The following is a 22090-nucleotide window of genomic DNA, read 5'->3' on the forward strand; positions in this document are numbered from 1 at the left end:
TGGTCATCCTCTTTGAGGGTCGGTTGTGCTCTGTTTCCTACCTCTGTTTTTAGAGGGGGAAGGCCCGTCTTCTCTTCCTTTCCTACAGTGGACTGTTGTACTTTCTGTGTTCCGTTCTTACTGACCGGCACAGTTCCACAGGGCACTATCGGCCTAGTTCTGTCTCTTGTGATGTTGCGTAAAAAACTTCTCAATATAATTTAGCCACCTTATCTTTTTAGTTCCATCAATTCCCAGTACATCTTTCAGTATGAGTCGATTAAACCTGCCTCTTCAGTGGTCTAGATACTATGCCACAGAAGAGCAGACTGTAACCTTATCACGTCTTCTAGATATGGCAAGCCCAATTCAGAGTAACAGATAAAATTAGAAGTACTTTCCGGGACTGCCAGCAAGTATTTAAGGAAAATATTTTCTGCTACATGAAGAGCATTTACATTTGCGTATCCCCAGATTCCTGCCCCGTATGTGGCAATCGCTTCGCATTTTGCCTTTTAGATAGTCAACATTTCACCTGGTAGGTGTTTACCCAATTTCGTGCTAAAATTAGTTACTCCCATTAATGATTTACAAAATAAAAGCTTTCTAGACTTAATTGCACTGCACCAACTGCCAGATTGGTCAATTAAAATTCCTAAATACGAGAAGGTATTAGTATTCTCGATCGATTTTGAATTAATATAAATAGGGCATATATTTTTACTAGCTCCATGTCCGCACCTCATGGAAAATGTTTTAGAGCAATTAATAGACAATCCTAAGCTCGTCATATAGTGTATAAACGTGGATACCACTCTCTGAAGGCCTATTGGTGTACGGGCCATCAGGACTGCATCGTCTGCATAAAGAAGTGCGGGGATAAAGCGTGTAGCTGCAGCAGGTAAGTCCCTGCACTCCTTAAATAATTTTTTTTTCGAGTTCATTAATATACAATGTAAATAAAAATGGGGCAAGGAAGCAGCCTTGTCGCACACCCTTCTTTATTTCAGAATTTCTAGTGCAGTCTCCGCCCTGTCCGTAACGTACCCTTGGACTTGCTCCCGAATAAAGCCTTAAAAATGTTACTCGAACGCTGAGGTTAAGTCAACAAAAGTTAAAAATAACCGCTCTCCTTTCGCATATATATATTTATCTAAAATAATATGAAGATTCAACCTCTGCTCTATAGTGCCAAACCCTCACGAAAACTATACTGGATATTACTTATTATTGAATGCTCCTCTGCCCATATTTGGAGTCTATCTAAAATCACTCGCCCCATAATTTTTACTGTAGAATCCAGTAAAGAAATGAGGCGGTAGCATGCTGGATTTGCCCTATCCCTTTTTTAGGTCTCGCTGGAGTAGCATCCGAAGGATGCGTCCAGCTAGAGACGTATAGCCGCCCGTCTCGGGGGAATTAGGGACAAGAGGGTGTCACGCGCTTCTGCTGCTGGATTTGCCTGCTTGAACGCGCACGTCGGCTCCGTCCACATGCTCAGCAACATGCGTGCGCATACAGACACACTCGCTCACACCCCCCCCCCCCCCCCACACAGTCATCGGCCTCTTTTAAACACACACACACGCATACACACAGACTCCAAGACACAGCCTGTGCGTGCAAAGCAAGCAGCTGCATGCAGACGGGCATATCCCTGCCGGCTGGCAGACAGACGGACGGCTCCAGGCGCAGGAAGCCTTTGTACTCACTGGGCTCGCACGCGAGGAAGGGCTGCAGGCTGAGACGACCCCAGGAAAGGGCCACAAGGAGAAGGGGGCTGGAGAGAAGACCCCGGCACTAACCGTGCGCTCCCGGCCATGAACTGCAGCCAGGAGTCCGGGCTGCGCGCGCTGCTCACGCGCCTGCTGCACGAGCTCAACAAAGCCAACGTGAGCCTGGGCGCCCTGCCGGATGAGGAGCGCGAGCGCGAGCGGCAGCGCGGCGAGGACGCCTATCTTTACATCCTGCTCATCATGATCTTCTACGCCATGCTGGCCGGAGGGCTCATCCTGGCCTACACCCGCTCCCGGAAGCAGGAGTCCAAGAGCGACCCCTACCACCTCTACATCGAGCGGGAGCGGGAGTGGGCGTGCGGGGTCCGGAAGCGCGCGGCGCAGCACGAGCTCCTCCCTCCCGCGGAGCGCCAGCAGCTCCTGTGAGGCGCGGAGGGCGTGCAGCGAGGGCGCCTGGCGGTCACTCCAGCGCCTTGAGGAACAGCAGTGTCCATGCATCGCATCTCATGCAGCCAAACTGTGTGCACCGCCTGAGGCATGTTGAAGGGCAATGTGCACTGCCTAAAAATGGAAAGTGTACCACCATCAGCATAATACGGGACACTATACTGCCTACAACATGCGAAGGGACAAAATGCACGCCAGCAACAGAAGGACTAGCAGAGCATTGCCTGTAACATGCAGATGGGCAATGTGACCCGGAGGATAATTTGTGAGCCTTACGCAACATGACTAAGCAGTGTATACTACCTGCAATACAAAGGGGGAAGTGTACCACCTTCCATCTGCACTGCCTACGACATGTGAAGGAACAATATGCACATCCTGCAAAATATACAGTTTTTTACAGTGTCTGCAACTTGTGGAGGGGCAATGTGCACTTCACTGCAACATGCGCGACCTGTGTTTACAACCTACAGCATCAAGAGTGCACCGTGGAACACCAGATGCAACCTGATGCATCCCATGCACAATTCAGGGCAGTACTAGGGAAGCCATGTATTTTCTGTCGCATGAAAAACCAGTGCCTTTGTGATTGTAAATTAAGAACCGCATGACAACATCATGGATGTAGAGTCACAGGACTACTATGCGTTTCCTGCAATAAGTAGAGGTACCACACAGTTTATGCAATTCTGTGAGCACTGCATCTCCTACATGCAATACTTGAGCACACAAGTGCAATGCGTTCATTACAACGTGCAGTACTTTAACAGACACTAGTGCATTTAATACTTACCACGTGTCTTCCCATGTGAATGGTTGTCACAGGACATAATGGAACAGCATAGACATCTGGCAACTTGCATAACCCGGATACCTCATGCCTCACTTTCAGCATCACGTCTCAGATCATGCATGTTGAACAGTATCAGCAGAGCACTGACGATACCATGCATCTACTGTAAAATATTACAGCTTGGGAGTCAACAACATGCTGTTTTCCAGCATCATAATCAGAGGAAACATCCATGCTTCTCTCCCACAACATACAACTTTCCATCCTCCTACTCCGGAGGCATCAATGCTTCTCTTCAACAGCATGCACCACCTTTCCAGCATTCTCAAAGGACACCTCAAGGCTTCCACAACATGCATCTTTCCAGCTTCCTCCTCAGAGGACACATCCATCCTTCTCTCCAACAGCATGCCTCTTTCCAGCATCCTCCGTGGAGACATCAATGCCTCTCCAGCAACATTCATTAATCTTCCTGATAAGACATCAATGCTTCACTCCAACAGCTTGCATCTCTCCAGTATCCTCAGAAGAGACATCCATGCTGCTCTCCAACAGCATGCATCTTTTCAGCATACTCAGAACAGACATTGATGCTTCTCTCTAACAACATGCATCTTTCTATCATCATCCTCCTCAGATGTGACACTGGTGTCTCACCCCAACATGCATCTTTCCATCATCCCCCTCCTCAGACATGACACCAAAGCGTCTCACCCACAACATGCGCCTTTCCATCCTCCTCCTCAGACGTGGCACCAAAGCGTCTCACCCACAACATGCGTCTTTCCATCATCCGCTGAGATGTCGATGCTTTACTCTAACAGCATGCATCTTTCCAGCATCCTCCTCAGAAGAGATACCAATGCTTCTCTCCAACAGCATGCATCTTTCCATCATCCACGGAGGAGATGTTAATGCTTTCTCCAACAACACGCACTACACAAATGCAGAAAAACGGAAATGGGATCCACTTGCACAGAGAAAATCTACAACATCCAGTCCGGGAATTCTCGCCATGACCTCAGGCTCTGTATATAGCACTTCCTGCTCTGGGGTACTTTGGTGTCCTGTATCTCCTTCAAGTTGTCTCACCACTGTGCATCCTGCGCCGCCCACACATGGGGGACTGTGCAACCACCATTGTGCACCATGCACCTCCTGTAACATGCAGCAGAGCCCACAGGTAAACAATAACACAGGACCAAGCGCCTCAAGGTTTCCCTTGAAAGTACAACACCCATCTTCGTTCCTGCGCCACACCCCGCGGTCCGTAGCATACCTAGTAGGACGGGGGGAGAAAAGAGCAGGAAGGTGTGTACCTACCCGTGCACACCTAAATAATAGAGCAGAAGGCATGGCTGCCGGCCCCAAACGATGATGCGAGGAGAGCAGTACCGCAAGGAGCAGCGGAAGGCGCCTACACTTGCAGCACCAATGAGGGCCATGATTCGCCTCTTCTTCTACCTTTCTCCTCCGCCATTTTAGCGATCTCTGACCTCCCCCTCTGTCCTTTCGACTTTCCTATTGTCTCTCCTATTGCCTTTGACTCACTCCTCACTGTCTTATTCACTATTCGTAGTGAAATCTGCAGGTCAAGTGACATCCACAGCCAGCAGGGCTAAACAACCCTTGAAAACCCTGTTTACCTTCAGAAATTGATGGAGAATTACCGTTGTATCACCTTTTGATGTTTATATAGTATATCACGCATTAGCCAAAAATAAGCCTCATTAAAAAGAGTCTGTGTCAACATCCTTTGACTATTTCTCCGATGGGAAAATGCCAAAGCATGGTTTATTGATCTGAAAGAAACAGGTTAGTATTAGATTCCTTACCTTAGAATATCCCCAGGCGTCAGTCTGGATCCGGAAACTTTTGCGTAGCAGTATCCCTGCGCGTCGGTTGGCGTCGTCTGCAGGCGTCTCCTGCGGCTCCGCGTCCGTCGTCGGCGTTGTGCGCCGTGATGACGTCGCTGGAGTATATAGACGCCGCCTCTGCGCGCTGACGTCAGTTCTTCTTTTTTCCGTGCCAGTTAGCGCAGATCCGAAGAGCAGTACTCCGGTCTTTGACCAAAGTTTTTGAATCTTATCTTTACTCTTACGGTGCCGGTAGGATGCCCGGTTTTAAGAATTGTGACGGGTGTGACTGCACGATGTCGGTCACGGACCATCACCGACTCTGCCTCCGGTGCCTGGGCCCATACCACGACGTGGACGCCTGCGTCGATTGCCGGGCCTTGACGAGTAAAGCTAGACGGGAGCGGTCCCGCAAGCTACTCGAGCTCCGGGTGTCGGCCCCGCGTCGAGAGCGGTCCCGGTCCGGACGGAGGTCGAGGGAGCGGTCACGGAGCCGTCACAAGCGCTCCGAGAGTCGTCACCATTCATCTGGTTCCTCAGGTAGGAAGCACAAGAAGTCGGGGCGTCGTCATCGTACCCCCGACTCCCCCCCCCCGACCCTCGTGCGATGCGGCCGGGGGTTCGGGTGGCCCCACCCCCGCGGCTCCGCGTGAGTCGCCGGCGCGGCCTGCTCCATACCCTACGGTCCCTGGGCAAGGCGCGACGCCCGAGGAGATAGAGGAGTTCCTCATGGCCATGAGGGCACTGTCTCCTCCGACGGGGCCTACGGCGCCTGCGGGCCCGGTGGTCCCGTCCGGGGGCCCTGGCGGTTCGGGTGCTCCTGCCCCGACGTCGCCGGCGGCTCCGGCCCCGGCGCCGCAGGGGCCTTCAGGGTCGACGCCGGCTGGTCCATCGGGGCAACCCACGGCTGGTCCGCCGGCCTCTCCGGCGCCGATTCCATCGGGGCAACCCACGGTGCCGCCCCCGCGTGGCGCCGGGGCTCCGTCGCCGGCTCCGGGCGGCGGCGCCCCCATTCCCTCTCCGACTCCGGACGCGGAGTCGGACCGGCGTCGGTCGACGCCGAGTCCGGCGCCGAGGGGGTCTGTTGACCCCGGGGAGCCGGTCTACATTGTTGACTCCGAATATGGTGAGGAGGTAGATTACGGAGAGGAATGGGAGGGGTCTGAGGACCCTCTGACCCGCGAGTGTCAGTACGATGTGGACTGGACAGGTGACTTGGGTGACGCCAGTGGTCTGGATGACTCCCCCAACCCTGGCTTTGTCTCGCCTCCTACCGTGGCTACGGAGGAGGGGGCAGCTTATTCAGTGGTGTTGATGAGGGCTGCAAAGGCCTTACACCTTGAGCTCCCCGTCGCGGCCGTGAGGACTAACATCCTCACTGAGGTACTCAAACCGCAGTCATGCCCACAGGAGCCACTGCTGCCGTTCAATGAGGCCTTAACTGACGTTCTTTTGGGCACATGGTCCAGGCCCGCTTCAGGTTCGCCTGTTGATAGGAACGTGGCCAGACGCCACCGTCCGTGTACGGATGACCCAAAGTTCTTGTCCACCCATCCCACCCCTGAGAGCCTGGTGATCCAGGCCTCGACTTCCCAGTCCGCATTCCCGTCGGCCCCGCCCGACCGGGAATCTAAGAGGTACGACCAGTATGGTAAGAAGGTCTTTTCGTCCCTGAGTCTGGGACTGCGGTCTTGCAACTCCGCATGCCTCTTAGGCCGCTACACCCACTCTCTGTGGGATACGGTTGCGGAACTGCTGCCTGAATGCCAGCTGGAGGTACGGGCTAAGCTCGGCAAGGCTATGATTGAAGGCCGAGACGCAGGGAGAAACTCCATAAGGTGTGGTCTTGATACGACTGACTCACTGGGCAGAGCGATGTCCACGACGGTGGCGATTCGTCGCCACGCCTGGCTGAGGTCCGCCAATTTCTCGGCAGATGTCCAGAATGCATTGATGGACATGCCGTTTGATGGCAGTCGCCTGTTTGGCGACAAAGCGGACCACGTGCTGGAACGCTTCAAGGACTCCAGGGTCACAGCCAAGTCCTTGGGTCTCTCGACCCAGCGCCAGCAAACGGGTTCGTTTCGCTCCTTTCGTGGCCACGGAAGGGGCGGTCCCACACGTGCTGCCAGCCACGCGCCGCAACAGACTTCTCAACGCGGCGGCGGCCGTGGGAACCGCCGTGGTGGCGGTCGGGGACAGCGTCGAGGTCAGTCCACACCTCCCCCCGCAGCTTCCGCCTCTAAATCCTCCTAGTCCGTGCTTTCGGGCCCATGTGACGCTGGTGGGCGGCAGGGTTCGCCATCACCTCTCCCACTGGCGCACGATAACATCGGACAGGTGGGTGCTGCAGCTCGTCCGAAGGGGCTACTCCCTCCCCTTCGAGACCACTCTTCCAGCCATGCCACCGCAGAACCACCGTGTGTCGGGGGACCACTTGACACTTCTGCAGGAGGAAGTTACGGCCCTCTTGGCCAAGAGGGCCATTGAGCGCGTTCTTGGGCCAGAAGTAGGATGTGGTTGCTATTCCCACTACTTTCTGGTACCCAAGAAGGACAAAGGGGGTTACGTCCTATCTTGGACCTAAGGGACGTCAACGGCTTCCTCCGGAAGGAGAAGTTCAAGATGTTGACATTGGCTCAGGTCTTGGTTGCTCTAGACCCGCAAGACTGGATGGTAGCGTTGGACTTGCAGGATGCGTATTTTCACATCCCCGTCCTGCCGGCCCACCGGCGTTACCTGCGGTTCACTGTCGGCCAGGAGCATTTTCAGTTTATCGTGCTCCCCTTCGGCCTTACCAGCGCCCCACGGGTGTTCACAAAGGTGATGGCGGTGGTCGCAGCCCATCTGCGCAGATCAGGGGTGTCAGTCTTCCCCTATCTAGACGACTGGTTGTTGAAGGCGGGCTCGCCCCAGACAGTCGTCCACCACCTTCAGATGACGGCAGACCTCCTGCATGGGCTGGGGTTTTCCATCAATGTGCCGAAATCACACCTGTGTCCCTCCCAAAAGCTCCTTTTCATCGAGCAGTTCTCGACTCGGCGCAGTTTCCGGTCTATCTACCGGAACGGCGGGTCCAGGATATACATGCTTTGATTCCCATCTTCCAGCCGTTATCCCGGGTTTCGGTCAGGTTGACGCTGCGGCTACAGGGGCTGATGGCTTCCTGCATCCTTCTGGTGCATCACGCCCGGTGGCGGATGCGGGCTCTGCAGTGGGACCTGAAGTTTCAGTGGGCCCAGCATCAGGGCAACTTGTCCAACCATGTCTTGATTTCGGAGGGCACTGCGAGACAACTGCAGTGGTGGCTTGCGGACCGCGATTGGGTCAGAGGCAGACCCCTCTCCCTTCCCCAGCCGGAGCACGTTGTTGTGACGGACGCGTCCCTCCAGGGCTGGGGAGGCCACTTGGGAGAGGCAGAGATCAGAGGCATCTGGTCTCCGGCGGAGTCCGGGCTCCATATAAACCTGTTGGAGCTGCGGGCGATTCGTCTGGCACTAAAGGCATTCCTCCCCTTTGTCAACGGGAGTGTAGTGCAGGTGTTCACGGACAACACCACCGCCATGTGGTACTGCAACAAACAAGGCGGGGTGGGGTCGTGGACCCTTTGCCAGGAGGCCCTGCGTCTCTGGCAATGGCTGGAACGTCAGGGCGTGACTCTGACGGTTCAACACCTGGCAGGTTCTCTGAACGCCAGGGCGGACGAACTCAGCCGTCGGTGCTCGATGGACCACGAATGGCGTCTGAACTCGGACGTGGCGCAAGGCCTCTTTCTGCGATGGGGAGAGCCTTGGTTAGATCTATTCGCCACAGAAGAGAACGCGCAATGTCCTCAGTTCTGCGCGTTGGAGTTTCCAAGACGGCACTCGCACGGCGACGCCTTTCGGCGCGAGTGGAGTTGCGGTCTGTTATACGCCTTTCCGCCTATACCACTTCTGCCCAGAGTGCTGAAGAAGATCAGGCGCGACCGGGCCCAAGTCATCCTTGTGGCTCCGGACTGGGCTCGAAGATACTGGTATCCCGAGCTACTCAGCATGTCAGTCGGTCCCCCGATCCGCCTGCCCCTTCAGGAGGACCTTCTGTCGCAGCAACAGGGGACGGTCCTCCACCCGAACCTGTCCAGCCTCCACCTCCATGCGTGGAGATTGAGCGGCGACAGTTGAGGCCATTCGACTTGCCTCCTGAAGTCTGTGATGGTATTCTGGCAGCCAGGCGTCCCTCCACGAAGTCGGTATACGCCTGCCGGTGGAACAGATTTGTGGCATGGTGCACAGCAAAGGCTGTGGATCCTCTTTCTGCCCCTCTTTCCGAGGTTCTCCTCTTTCTACTCTCTCTTGCCCAGCAGGGCTCTGCTCTGGGCACTATCAAGGGCTACCTTTCTGCCCTTTCGGCCTTTCTGAGGCTGCCTGATCAACCTTCTTTGTTCAAGTCCCCTATTGTGACAAGATTCTTGAAGGGCATCACTCCCATGTATCCACCTGTTCCGTTTGTGATGCCTCAGTGGGACTTGAACCTGGTTCTGACCTTGATGTGTGCTCCCTTCGAGCCACTTCATTCCTGTCCTCTCCGTCTCCTGACTTTAAAGACGGCCTTCCTGGTTGCCATCACCTCTGCCAGGAGAGTGAGTGAGCTCCAGGCTCTTTCTGTCAAACCTCCTTTAATGTCCATTCATCCAGACAAGGTGGTTCTGAGAACTAGACCTTCTTTCCTGCCCAAAGTAGTCTCTGCTTTTCACATCGGGCAGTCCATCACCTTACCCTCCTTCTTCCCGCCTCCGCATCCTTCAAAGGATGAAGAGCGGCTCCATCGTCTGGACCCAAAACGTGCGCTTTCATTTTATATGGATCGCACACGCCAGTTCCGGGTGGATGACCAACTGTTTGTTGGCTACGTGGGTGCGAAGAAGGGACGGGCGGTACATAAACGGACCATCTCTCGGTGGGTCGTTCTGTGCATCAAAGCGTGCTACTCTTTGGCTCGGAAGGAGCCTCCTGTTGGGCTAAGGGCCCATTCCACTCGGGCCACGGCGGCTACTACTGCCCTGGGCCGGGGAGTCCCTTTGCAGGACATTTGCCAGGCGGCTACGTGGGCCTCGCTGCACACTTTTGCGAGGCACTACTGCCTGGACAGTCAAGTCCGGAGGGATGGCTTCTTTGGCCGTTCGGTCCTCCAGGACTTTCTGGTGTAGGATTGTATCGGTTCGCAGACCCACCACCGGGGTTGGTATTGCTGGGGTATCTATTCTAAGGTAAGGAATCTAATACTAACCTGTTTCTTTCAGATGAACAAGTTACTTACCTTCGGTAACGATATATCTGTAAGAAACAGTAGTTAGTATTAGATTCCTTACCGCCCCGCCCATCCTCCCCGTTCTGCGAACTGATACCTAGGGTTAAGGACATCCCTTTCAGGGCCCTAGTTTCAAATGGCACCAGTGTTGGTTCTCGCATGGCTCTGCGTGTTCTGGCGCGGAAAAGCTATGTACAAAGAACTGACGTCAGCGCGCGGAGGCGGCGTCTATATACTCCAGCGACGTCATCACGGCGCACAACGCCGACGACGGACGCGGAGCCGCAGGAGACGCCTGCAGACGATGCCTACCGACGCGCAGGGGTACTGCTACGCAAAAGTTTCCGGATCCAGACTGACGCCTGGGGATATTCTAAGGTATGGAACCTAATACTAACTACTGTTTCTTACAGATATATCGTTACCGAAGGTAAGTAACTTGTTCATTTTTGCCAACATTTTGACACTGGTATGGCTTAGTATTGTATTCGGCAGATCACCGACATTGTAAATATTTCTTTTTTTTGTAGCAGACCACAGTCTGATTCAGCTTATGGTGATGTGGAAACTGTTTTGTGTTCGTATAACATTTGGTGGGGTAACTATGTCGCATTCATTGAATTCTAAGAGTATAGATTTGTTATTTAAGGATTAGGGCCGAAAGGGCTTTGCATGCCATCCTTCCTTTTTCAGTCCTTAGGTACAAGGAGGGTCACAACTCTTATACATGAAACTTCAGTATAAAGAAATGCTGGCATTCCCAGTATCCTTCTGTGTTTTCCTGTTTCCATCGATCTAGAAGGATTTAGTTACAGAAACCACTGTTGGTCTTTGTCCCAGACAGTCTACCAGCATCGTACAAGAACTTGAAAGTAATAACGTAAATGTTATGGCTGGTTTAGGGCGGAAATAAGCTTATTAACTGATATTGGTTTTCCATTGATACTCTGAGATGGCAGGGGTTCATGGTTAAGTGGACTCCTTCCGAGTCTCTAGCCAGCTGCTTGAGGTCCCTAAGAAATGTCCATCTGCATTGCATGCAGCGTGTTTTTCTGCAGCAGATCTTGCACTGGCTCACTGTGTGATGTTACATTGCAGTGTACGGAACCACAGGAAAACAATTTAATGAAAAAAGTCGCCATCAATCGGCTTCATCTATGTTCTCAACTAGTCTTGGGGCTTCTTCTTGTTTTCTTTACTAAGTCCTTTGTGTTTATTTTGTTCCACATGGTTTTTAATTTTCTTTTCTTCTCAAATACAGCCTGTGACCTATGATGCGACTCCTCTTAGAGTTTCTTGTTGCTCAGATTGGTGTAATTTCTGATACTTATATATGTTCCCCTCGTCTTTAATGCTTGTTTTTTTCTGTCACATTAGCGCAAAAGGTATATAACTTTCCATTATGTATCTTGAATGGAGATTAAAATTGCTCTCACATCTTTGGTCTCTCTGTCTCACACTCTACACTTTTATTTTACACTCGTTATTTTTTTTCACACTTTTTCTTTGGCACACACATTACCAGCCATTAGTGCACACTTTCACCAGGCACAACACCACCAGCCGTCAGTGCACACTTTCACCAGGCAGACACACAACGGCAGCTGTCGGTTCACGTTTTAACCAGCACACTCCTCCAACAGTCAGTGCACACTTTCACCAGGCATACACCACCAGCCGCCAGTATACGCTTTCACCAAGCATACACACCACCAGCCATCAGTGCACGATTCCAACAGGCGCACACACATCACCAGCCATCAGTGTACGCTTCCACCAGGCACGCACACCACTAGCCATTAGTGCACGCTTCCTATAGACACACACACCACCAGCTATCATCACCAGTCCGTGCATACTTCCATCATGCACACACACCACAAGCCGTTAGTGCACGCTTCCATCAGGCACACATCACCATCCGTTAGGGCACGCTTTCACCAGACAGACACACAACACCAGCTGTCATTGCACGTTTTAACAGGCACACTCCTCCAGCCGTCAGTGCACATATTCACCAAACATACACACCACCAGCTATAATTGCGTGCTTCCACCAAGCACACACACCACCAGCCATCAGTGCACGCTTCCACCAGGCATACACACCACCAGCCGTCAGTGCACACTTTCACCAGGCACACACCACCAGCCATTCGTGCACGCTTTCACTAGGCACACGCACACCACGAACTGTCAGTGCACGTTTTAACAGGCACACTCCAGCAGTCAGTGCACGCATTTACTAGGCAACCACACCACCAGCTATAACTGCACGCTTCCACCAGGCGCACACACCACCAGTTGTCAGTGCACACTTCCACCAGCCACAGCATCACTCAGCACCACTGAACGCCACAGCATCACTCTGTGCAACGATTCAATAACAACTGGTTCAAATATGTTCTCTCAATGTTTCAAGCCTTATTACAAATGTCACAAAAAGATGTTAATATTTCACGTCTGTTCTTGGATTTTCGTCACAATAAAATACACTGAACATAATCTTCGCAAAAGTTATTTACAAAAGTGTAAGCTATTGCCATAAATTACAATAACTTTTATTTAAGTATTAATTATTAAAAAAATTTAAAGCCATTGTTATTTGTAATATCAATACATCTAAGTCACGTAAATACAACACATATTGCATTACAAATGCTATAGGTGTCACGTTTGCGAAAGTTAAAAGTATTGGCATTGTAAATGACAAAGCTATTAATTTCGCTAATTTCAAAACCAACACATAAATAAAATTGTCATTTACAATACCAATAGCTCAAACTTTCCTAATGCGAGACCTATTGCATTGCAAATGCTTGTTTAAAAATAGGGATAACTAGAGATTCGTACCAAGACGCTAAAAACCCCGAAGAACAGCAAGCATTAAAAAGTTGAGTTAAAAGAGGACCCCCAGAGTGCCTCATTATTTTTGTACAAATCTAACGGGACACCATCCGGACCCGGTGCCTTCCTCCCTTACTGGATTTAATAGCACTAATCACTTCACTCAACTTGAAATCCATCTTAAAATGATGTGATGTAGGAGAAGACCCCTGTTCAGCCCCAGTTTTTTCTGGCAATTGTTCAGCTTCTATCCCAATGGAGTAGAGTCTAGAGTAGTGCTGTACCCACTCCTCCTCTGTTATTGCAAGTTCTATGGATGCTTTAGTTTTATCCATGGAGAACGGCGCATTCACCGCCTTCCAGAAAGCAGCAGAATCATGATTAAATGATGCCTCACGGAGAGCAGACCATGCTTCCTCCTTCATTGCCTTCTTCCTTGCTACTTGGGCCAACTTCTAGCCCTTTCTAGCTTCCCTAATATGATCGCGGTTTTTATCCTTTGCTTTTAGGGCATATTGAAGTTTTGTGTGTGCTTTTGTGCAGGTGGTATCAAACCACCCATACTATGTTTATTTTGGTATTTTGTATTTTTCCAGAGGGCATCCTTAATATAGGCTAAAATATCTTTAAAATGTTCTATAACCCCTGGATATGAGGAGCTCTCATCAAGGCATACAATGATGCTCTTCATGCAGCTCTTGACAATCTTCGTGAGAAAATCTTCAGGATTGACCTTAGTCCACTTCAGCGCATACCCATTTTGCCTACATAGCACAATATCATTTATGCACTCCTTACTTTTGCTATTACTATTTTGTACTTTATTAGATAGTAATCCTTGCTTTGCACTATTTGGACTGGGGTATTCAATGGTACCAGTCTCCGGGGCAAATCATTCAGTTCCATAGAGTCTCCGTTCGGGCAGGGCAATTTCATTTGACAAGATATTTGCTGCCTTGGCCAAAAATGAGTCAAAGGTTGTCACCGCCTACACCCACATTCCCCTCCCCCCCCCCCCCCCCCCCGACCCAATCCACTGGGACCTCGTGTAAACTGCTTCCTCTTGACTATGTCTTTCTAAACAGCCAGAAAACCAGTTGTTCAAAATAAATAAGCTTCAGGTTACAGGCGATAAATCCCAAGATACCAGATATTGGAGCAAGGTTCCAGCCTATCTTTAAAAGCCGCAGCTTTTCTAAGGCCCCATGGTGCTAAGGGCTAAAAATAGTCTTCTATAACGTCTAGGAGTTTGGGGACCCACTGCTCCCAATCATAATTGACCACTGTAGGTAGACAAGTAAACAGGTAGCGATTATGCAGAGGCTATGATCGTGATCTGCACTGTGACATTCACAATGTTACCAATATGTCTAATTACATCCGACAAAAATCGCGCTATGGGGTTGCAGAACCACGCTAAATGGATAAACGTTGCATCATGTGCCCAACATCTCGCATCTTGTGTAACCCCATCCCGTGTAACTGAGTTGGTGTACGATAGATTCTATGCAAATAATTAAAATGTACAAGTCGCAACCTATAGTTGGCGAGAGATGTTCTAGTTGAGAACAGCAGAACTGCCACTGTTTGTCTGTAATGGTAATATCTACTTCCCTCTCCCATTCTGTTTTTGATGTATTCAAGATAATAGGGGATGACTCTTGTGTTATGCTATAAATTCTCGTGATCAACTTCCGAGGGGAATGATTGGCTAGGATATTTTCCAGGGCTGCTAGTGGAGTCAGAGCTTTTGGAAACTCTACGTATCTTGCCCTACAAGCCGCCCTAATTTGATAATGTAATAACATATCACAAGCGGAGGGTGGATCAGGTTCACACATCTGCTGGACAGATAAGAATACATTCTCTTAGTACAAATCCCGCCCCACCATTAATCCATGACGGTTTGCACGCTCAGTAAAAGCCTTGTCCATTAGCGGGCCAATCAGTGGATTTCTCCCCAGTGGCATAGATGGAGCATATAGTTCTTTGTGTCCTGCACTCTTCGCCATGTTTTTCCACCCCCATCTCATTGTTTCCACAGTGTTTGTCTGAGTGAGAACGCTTATATGGATGATATACTGCTGTATTTAGAGGGGTGGGCATGACCATATCTATCTCAATCGCCACCCGAGACTGGTATGGAGTAGAATGTTGCCAGAAATATAAATACTGTGCTTGTGCACTATAGACATAGAGCTCAAAGTCGGGGGCCCCTAGACCTCCCTGGGAGAGTCAAGAGCTTCCAAGACACTCGAGGTTGTTTACCTGCCCATACTAGGTCAAGGATCCCTGTACGTAGCCGCTTAAAGAAGTGAGTGTTCAATGGCATTGGCATGTTTACAAACAGATATAGCAGCTTAGGAAGTTTAATCATTTTTAGGTCTCGCCTCTCAATGCGCATGCGCATTGAGCGGAGCGAGACTATAGGGGTTTAAACAAACTTTACCTAGACTGGCGATTTGGTGCTGTGCCCGTGCGCTTTTAGGTCAATGCGCAAGCGCATTGACCTAAAATGCGCGTGCACAGCATCAAATCGCCATCTGTTCCCCAGCAGCTCTTCCCACTCCGCCCCACAAGCTTCCCCCACTGTGTGTCTCCCTCATCGCCGCCCGCCCCCTGCTGCGGCCGTGTTGTATTTCTCCTCCCCACAGCAATGCCCTCCGTCTTGTCTCATTTGTAGCCCTTTATCTGCGTGTTAACATTTCACACGATTGGTAATTTATGCTCAACCGACACGTGATCTTCAAAATGCCTCTTCAAAAACTTTTGGTTATCTGCATCAAATAGAATGGGCGTGGCGCACCGCGTGTTTATCAAAGTTTTTTGGAGAGGTAGACAGAGTATCAAGGTGAAGGTGCTCCTACAGGTGGCGTAACTGTTCAAGGTACGTCCTAAATGGTTGAAGGGTTGAGTGCGCTACAAGGGTGTAGGCGCATCCCTGTGGTGGGCACACTTATGTGGAGCCGTGTGTGGTGAAACAACACAGTGGTTTCCAAACAATTTTGATTAATAAAGTTCCAAGGTAGAATGTTTCAGATAAGTTTTTAATCCAGGTTTGTCATACGTGGTAAATCATATTATATTCATATGAATCAGCAAATCATCAGTTCATATCGTCTGAAACTGTACATAGCTCCGATGCATTTCGGACAATGATGTCCTTTCTCAAGGAGCTCTAAAACAGAGAGGATATATAGCCACATCAATATCGTTGAAAGTCAAAGAATACAAAACAAGCAATACATTTCAGTGTGTCAAGGTTAATTTGACGGTTATTCAACGTGCATCAAATGGTCAGTGACGTAAAGAAAGCAGACTGAGGAAATTAAATAAAGGATGGCTTAGGGAGCATACAGGAAGGGAACTAAGGGAGCGTGAGACCGAAAAGTGTGGGCGTAATACATCAAGTGGGCTATGTGGGCTTAATGAAACGCAGTGCCATGAATCGGGTGCGGGGGCACAGGATCAGAGTGATGTTCGGGTTTCAACACGAGAGCGTGTGAACAGTAGTAGCTCAGTCGAGCTTCAAGAGCAGCAATGCGTGACTCAATTAACTAGCGATCCCGTTAATAAGTAAACGGGTCGCTGAATCTCTACTGGGTAGCGGGGCTTCTCTCAATAAGAGGTTGCGGGAAAAGGTAGTGCCATAAAGCTTACCGGGTCAGTCTCATCAACGGGACCGGTGGAAGCGGTCTGTGAAGGTGGAACTCCGCGTAGTGAACGCGGATTTTAGAGGAAAGGTGTAAAAACAAAAAACGGACTGGTGAAGTGTAGATAGGTCGAATCCCAAGGAAACGGGGGTGGCCATCTTAGAAGTGGAGTTGGGAAATGGGTTTCCTGCTTCAGTCATGTGGCATAATTAAGAAAATAACAATATCAAAAGCAAACAGCAAGACAGTGTTACAGTGCATCAAAAGGTGCCCGAGGGCGGCATTACAAATAGCAACTTAACTCAGTCCGGTCATTAAGACCAAAAGGTTTCTGTGACTGTAGCCTGTACATCCAGGCAGTTTCTCTCTGCAGCAGCGCCTTGTTGTTGTCTCTGCCTTCTTTTTGTTGGACAATCTCAAGAACCGGATATTTAAGTTGAGATATATTGTGGTTCGCTTCATTGAAATGAAGCGCGATGTTAGATTTGGAGTTCTTGGTCCTGATATTGGACTTATGCTCGTTCAACCTTGTTTTGATTTTCCTACTTGTCTTTCCCACATATGTTTTGCCGCATGGGCATTTCAGGAGGTAGATTAAGTTTGAAGAGTCGCATGTAGCGTCGACGTTCAGTTTGATGTTAAACCCTCTCATAGGATGGCAAACAGTGTTGCCTTTAATTACATTGTTGCAATTGCTGCAATGGTAACATGGCCGGGTTCCGGTGTGGGTGATAGATGTGTTTGCAGCAAGGGGCTTGGATAGAATTTCCTTAAAGTTCATAGGCCTAGTATAGGCGAAGATCGGGGGGTCTTGAAACAGGTCACCGAAATCCGGTTCTGATGATAGGATCCGCCAATGTTTCATAATGATCTGTTTATACTGGTTGCTTGAAGTCGAGTACCTTGAAACCAATACCATTCTCTGGCTTTCCGTTTTGGGTTTGCTTGCTAAGGCATCTGTTCTTGAGATGTTGGATATGCGATCCATGGCGTCTTTAAGGATGGTCTCAGGATATCCTCTCCTTTGAAATCTGGATGCCATGTCTGTGATTTGGTTCCTTCTGATGTTGGGATCAGAAACGATCCTGGTTACTCTAAGCATCTGGCTGTAGGGTAAATGTCTCTTGAGAGAGTCTCGATGGAAGCTGCTATATAGTAACGCATTATTGCGATCTGTAGTTTTCCTGTAAAGATCCGTTTGTATACCTTGTGGGGTTATTTGAATGAACACATCCAAGAAGGCAATTTCTTGGTGGTTGATGTTCCAAGTGAAGTCTATACGATCGTCCTTGGTGTTAAGGTCCGTTAAGGCCAGTTCTAAACTTTCTTGGGAGCCTTTCCAAATGAAAAGTAGGTCGTCAATGTAACGTGTGTAAAGTTTGAGGTTGTCCATCCACATTCTGTTCTGATATATGTGGTTGTGTTCGAAATTACCCATGTATAGGTTCGCATAGGTAGGAGCCGCACAATTCCCCATAGCCATTCCGGACATTTGTAAGTACCAGGTTTGGTCATGTTCAAAATAACTGTGGTACAGGGTATATACCATCAGTTCTAAAATGAAAGGTTTCAAAGGGTCATTGATTCCTGATGAGAGCAAGGCTTGTTCCACCGCGTTAATGCCTCCTTCATGCGGGATGGAGGTATATAAACTTCTCACATCTGCAGTGCAAAGGATCAGTTTCTGATTTTCGCAAAATTCCAAGGTCAATAATTTGTTTAGTAGTTGAGTGGTGTCCTTAATGTAACTGGGTAAAGATTGAACCATTGGTTGCAAATACCGGTCTATAAATTTGCCAGTGGGCTCATGAATTGATCCTCTAGTGGAAACAATTGGGCGAAATGGTGGGTCCAACAAGTTTTTGTGTATCTTCGGGAGCATGGTTATTGACGGACTCCGTGGATGTTCCATGATTAGATATTTCTTGGTTCTTTCTTCAATGACTCCATCAGTTGTGGCTTTGTTAACGATGGACACAAGTTCCCTTTTGAATTCATTCGTGGGGTTCCCTTCTAAGGGTAGATAGACATTACAATCCATGACATGTTCTATGGTTCTCTGTCTGTAAAGATCCGTATTAAGGATGACGAGAGCGCCTCCTTTATCAGCTTTCACGCATTTTATCGCCGGATTTTTAGCAATGTTTCTCAGGGTGTCCATGTCTTTAATGGTGATGTTCTTATGAGTCTTTTTACGAAAGTTAATCTTGGAGATATCCTGTTTCACCAGAGTTTCGAACGTGTCGATGCTTTTGTGACTAACGGGTGGTATAAAGGTACTAGAGGGTCGTAATCCCAGCAGTTCATCTGGTTTTTGATTGGTAGCGGGATCCAGAACTTTTTCAAAGAAATGTTTGAGGCGAAGTTTCCTTGTGAGTTTGAACGTACTAACGTCCAATTCAAGGAGGTTGGTGTCACTGGTGGGAACAAAAGTCATGCCTTTTTGAAGAATCTTGGTTTCGTGATCGGTCAGAGTGGTGTTCGAGATATTAATCACTAGCGGTGCTTCCTGGTTTTCTTGTTGGTCTTTGGGGGTTGTTGAGTTTCTCCGTTGCCTTTTTCCGGCTCTCTTCCCCCGTCGGGGTCTGCGGTTTTGTCTGTGCCTTCCCCTAAAAAAGACTCAGTGGAGGTTAAATCGATATTCTGAGTTGAAGGTGTTTCACTAGATGCTTGAGCAGACGTAGTTGGTCCTGCGGGTGTTCTTCTTGGAGGTCTGTTGGTATTATCACTCCCCGAAGATGAGGTATCTGTGTTCGGGTTAAAGGGTTTATTTCTGCGGCGTTGGGCATAAACATCAGCCCACGTATATACCTCCCCTAGCTTGTAGTCAAGGGTATCCCGTCGAAATTTGCGTATCTTCCTTTCGTTTATTTCTCTTGTATGTCTGTCCAGTTGAGCAGAAATTTCTTCTAGTGTCGCATTTAGTTCTTCAGGGGTGCTCAGTTCTTTTAATTCACTTTCAAGAGTTGTTATCTCCTGAGTGAGATCGGATAGTATGCCAGATAATTCCTCCACAATTAACAAGATCAAGTCAAGGCTGCACTTGTTTAGGATTGCGTTCCATCTCTCAATGAATTGTTTGGAATTTTTACAGAGTGACGGTTTCAATGCAATCCGTAGGCCACGGGGAATGCGGAGTACCTTATGATATTTTATCAGGGTGTTGGCGTGTAGCTTCTGGTTAATTCGACGTCTTGATAGATAAAGAAGTTGCTTGATGCATTGTTCCTTTGTTCTGCTGGTCGCAGTTTGTGTTAGATCATCGCTAATCAAAGCATATATCCTCTCCGTGGCGTCTGTGTCAAAGACTAAGGTTTCAGCTCGAGCTTCAGTGGATTTGGATATCTCTTCGTACTGCATGTTGTTAGGTGCGTGCTGCCTGCCCTACGAACAGTGAGGGAAAGTATACCAAATAGAATGGGCGTGGCGCACCGCGTGTTTATCAAAGTTTTTTGGAGAGGTAGACAGAGTATCAAGGTGAAGGTGCTCCTACAGGTGGCGTAACTGTTCAAGGTACGTCCTAAATGGTTGAAGGGTTGAGTGCGCTACAAGGGTGTAGGCGCATCCCTGTGGTGGGCACACTTATGTGGAGCCGTGTGTGGTGAAACTCATCAGATCAATGCGGTTTGCATCACAGAGCACTATACTTACAATTTTGGGAACTCCTTGCACAACCCTTCGTTTCCAATGAATGATGGCCCCACCATATGCCAACAGTCCCTGCGGCCTCATAATATGGGTTATCATTATTGTGTCTTAGTACGCTCTTACGATTAACCCACTCCGTCCCTTTAAAAACTTTTCTACCAAAGACAGCTAGGCGGGCACTCACTCGCGTGACGAAGTTGGGAGGTCCCCTTTTTTTCACTCTAAAGCTCACACGGAAGTGATGAGCCTTCACCAGATGTACTAACACGGTCGCCATTGCCCGGAGCTCGCCCTGAAGTTAAGCACGACCCTTTTCTGTCAACTTCGCCACTACAAGCCGGAGATGCATCCCTCACATTTTTGTCACGCAGTAACACTTGAATTAGCACTGTACCTGGAACTTCGCTGGGGCTCCTTGTATCACTAGCTGCATCTCCGCCACGCAAGTATGTCAGCACTAATCTGCCACAATTTACCGGTACGGTACCATTGCTCAAAAGTCAAGGCTGCCCTTACGGACTGTACCTGAAGGCTTTTACGATGCCGCACAACTAATGGACTACGTTTACTCACAGGCCCACATTCACACAACTCTACAGAGGCGAATATTCCCAACGCGCTTTCGCATCTCATTTACACACTCTCTCTCTCCCGGGAGCACACTGAAACAATTCTCCAGCGTTAAAAGCTACAATTGTTCATTTTTATAAAAATCATTCGATACTTCATGAATGAATTTTTGAAACAGCTCTTTTTTCCTTCTTACAGCGTTAATTAATTGAATTTGCTTTCATCACATGTACAAAATTAATCAAGGTATGTCTTTGCCGACACCTCTCATTTTGCCTCAAAACACAGTCATTCAAAGCTCTTTACAGAGACCTTCATTTTGTCTCGCTTGCGGTTCTATAGTGCCTTCAAGACTGGCCCTTCATTCCTTCAAATTGTCAGAAATAATTTTCTGTTTCCTTTTAATTGGGATAGTTAACTCTCAGACATGATCGGTTACAAATGAGGCAGACTTTTTGTTGCATTTGTTTTAAGGAAAATCGAAAATCACCGCCAGCAATATGCCTACATGTACCACTATACTATGTGGTCCTCTACCCTTAGAGAGCCTTCCAAATACATTGGCTATTATTTAATAATATTAGGTTGCTCTACCATACTATGCCACACAACAGTTTATAAAATAATTTTACCATAGGCACACCGAATGGTGCAAGACTAATTTAGGATAATCTCATTAGGAGTAGCTGCTTATGAAATGTCTGAGAAGCGGCCCCCATTGTTGTTAATCAGCTAACACAGGTTGTGATATCACCCCCTCCTGTCTCCTCTCTCCTCTCCCCCTGCTGCTTCCTCCTTTTTAGATTTTAGTATTACTTTTACTGTTAACACCCACCCCTCCCATCACCTCAAACAGCATACATTTTCTTAAACACGTCGCGATATCCTGCAGAGCGATTGCAAGTGGCGCCACCAACATTTACATATTCAAGTGGATGAAAGGACGCAGCAATTCACTGGATCAACTGTCGCTGCCTTCCCCTCGCCTGCAGCCACATGCAACAGCCGCCGAGTGACTGGCACGTGCAGGTTTTGTGATCACGAAATCTGTACGAGGGAAGTGTGCAGTGCTGCGAGCCCCTTCACTTCACTATGTGTGTGGCCTCACTTAGCGCTCCTGCCAGCGCTCACAGTTATTCCGGGGCTTTCTTTGTACTGGTGCCACACCGTTTCAAATAAATGAAGACTCACATTTTTAAATCAGTACTTTAAATAAATGTATTGCCATGAGAATTGGTAAATATTCGGATGTAAGGGGGTGGGGCCTTTTAG

At 49.0% G+C, this 22090-nt stretch overlaps 2 protein-coding genes across 2 annotated transcripts in view; both read left to right on the top strand.

Annotated features, from left to right (window-relative positions):
- GIGYF2 (GRB10 interacting GYF protein 2) overlaps positions 1–22090 on the top strand; it is a 1757193-nt gene that overhangs the window by 1488316 nt on the left and 246787 nt on the right. The gene's annotated exons all lie outside the window — the stretch shown is intronic.
- LOC144791333 (potassium voltage-gated channel subfamily E regulatory beta subunit 5-like) lies at positions 1800–2141 on the top strand. The gene has a single exon (XM_078666008.1). The coding sequence runs from the start codon at positions 1800–1802 to the stop codon at positions 2139–2141; it is 342 nt and encodes a 113-aa protein (XP_078522134.1).

The sequence above is a fragment of the Lissotriton helveticus genome, chromosome 11, assembly GCF_964261635.1.
Source record: "Lissotriton helveticus chromosome 11, aLisHel1.1, whole genome shotgun sequence".
NCBI classification, from domain to species: Eukaryota; Metazoa; Chordata; class Amphibia; order Caudata; family Salamandridae; genus Lissotriton; species Lissotriton helveticus.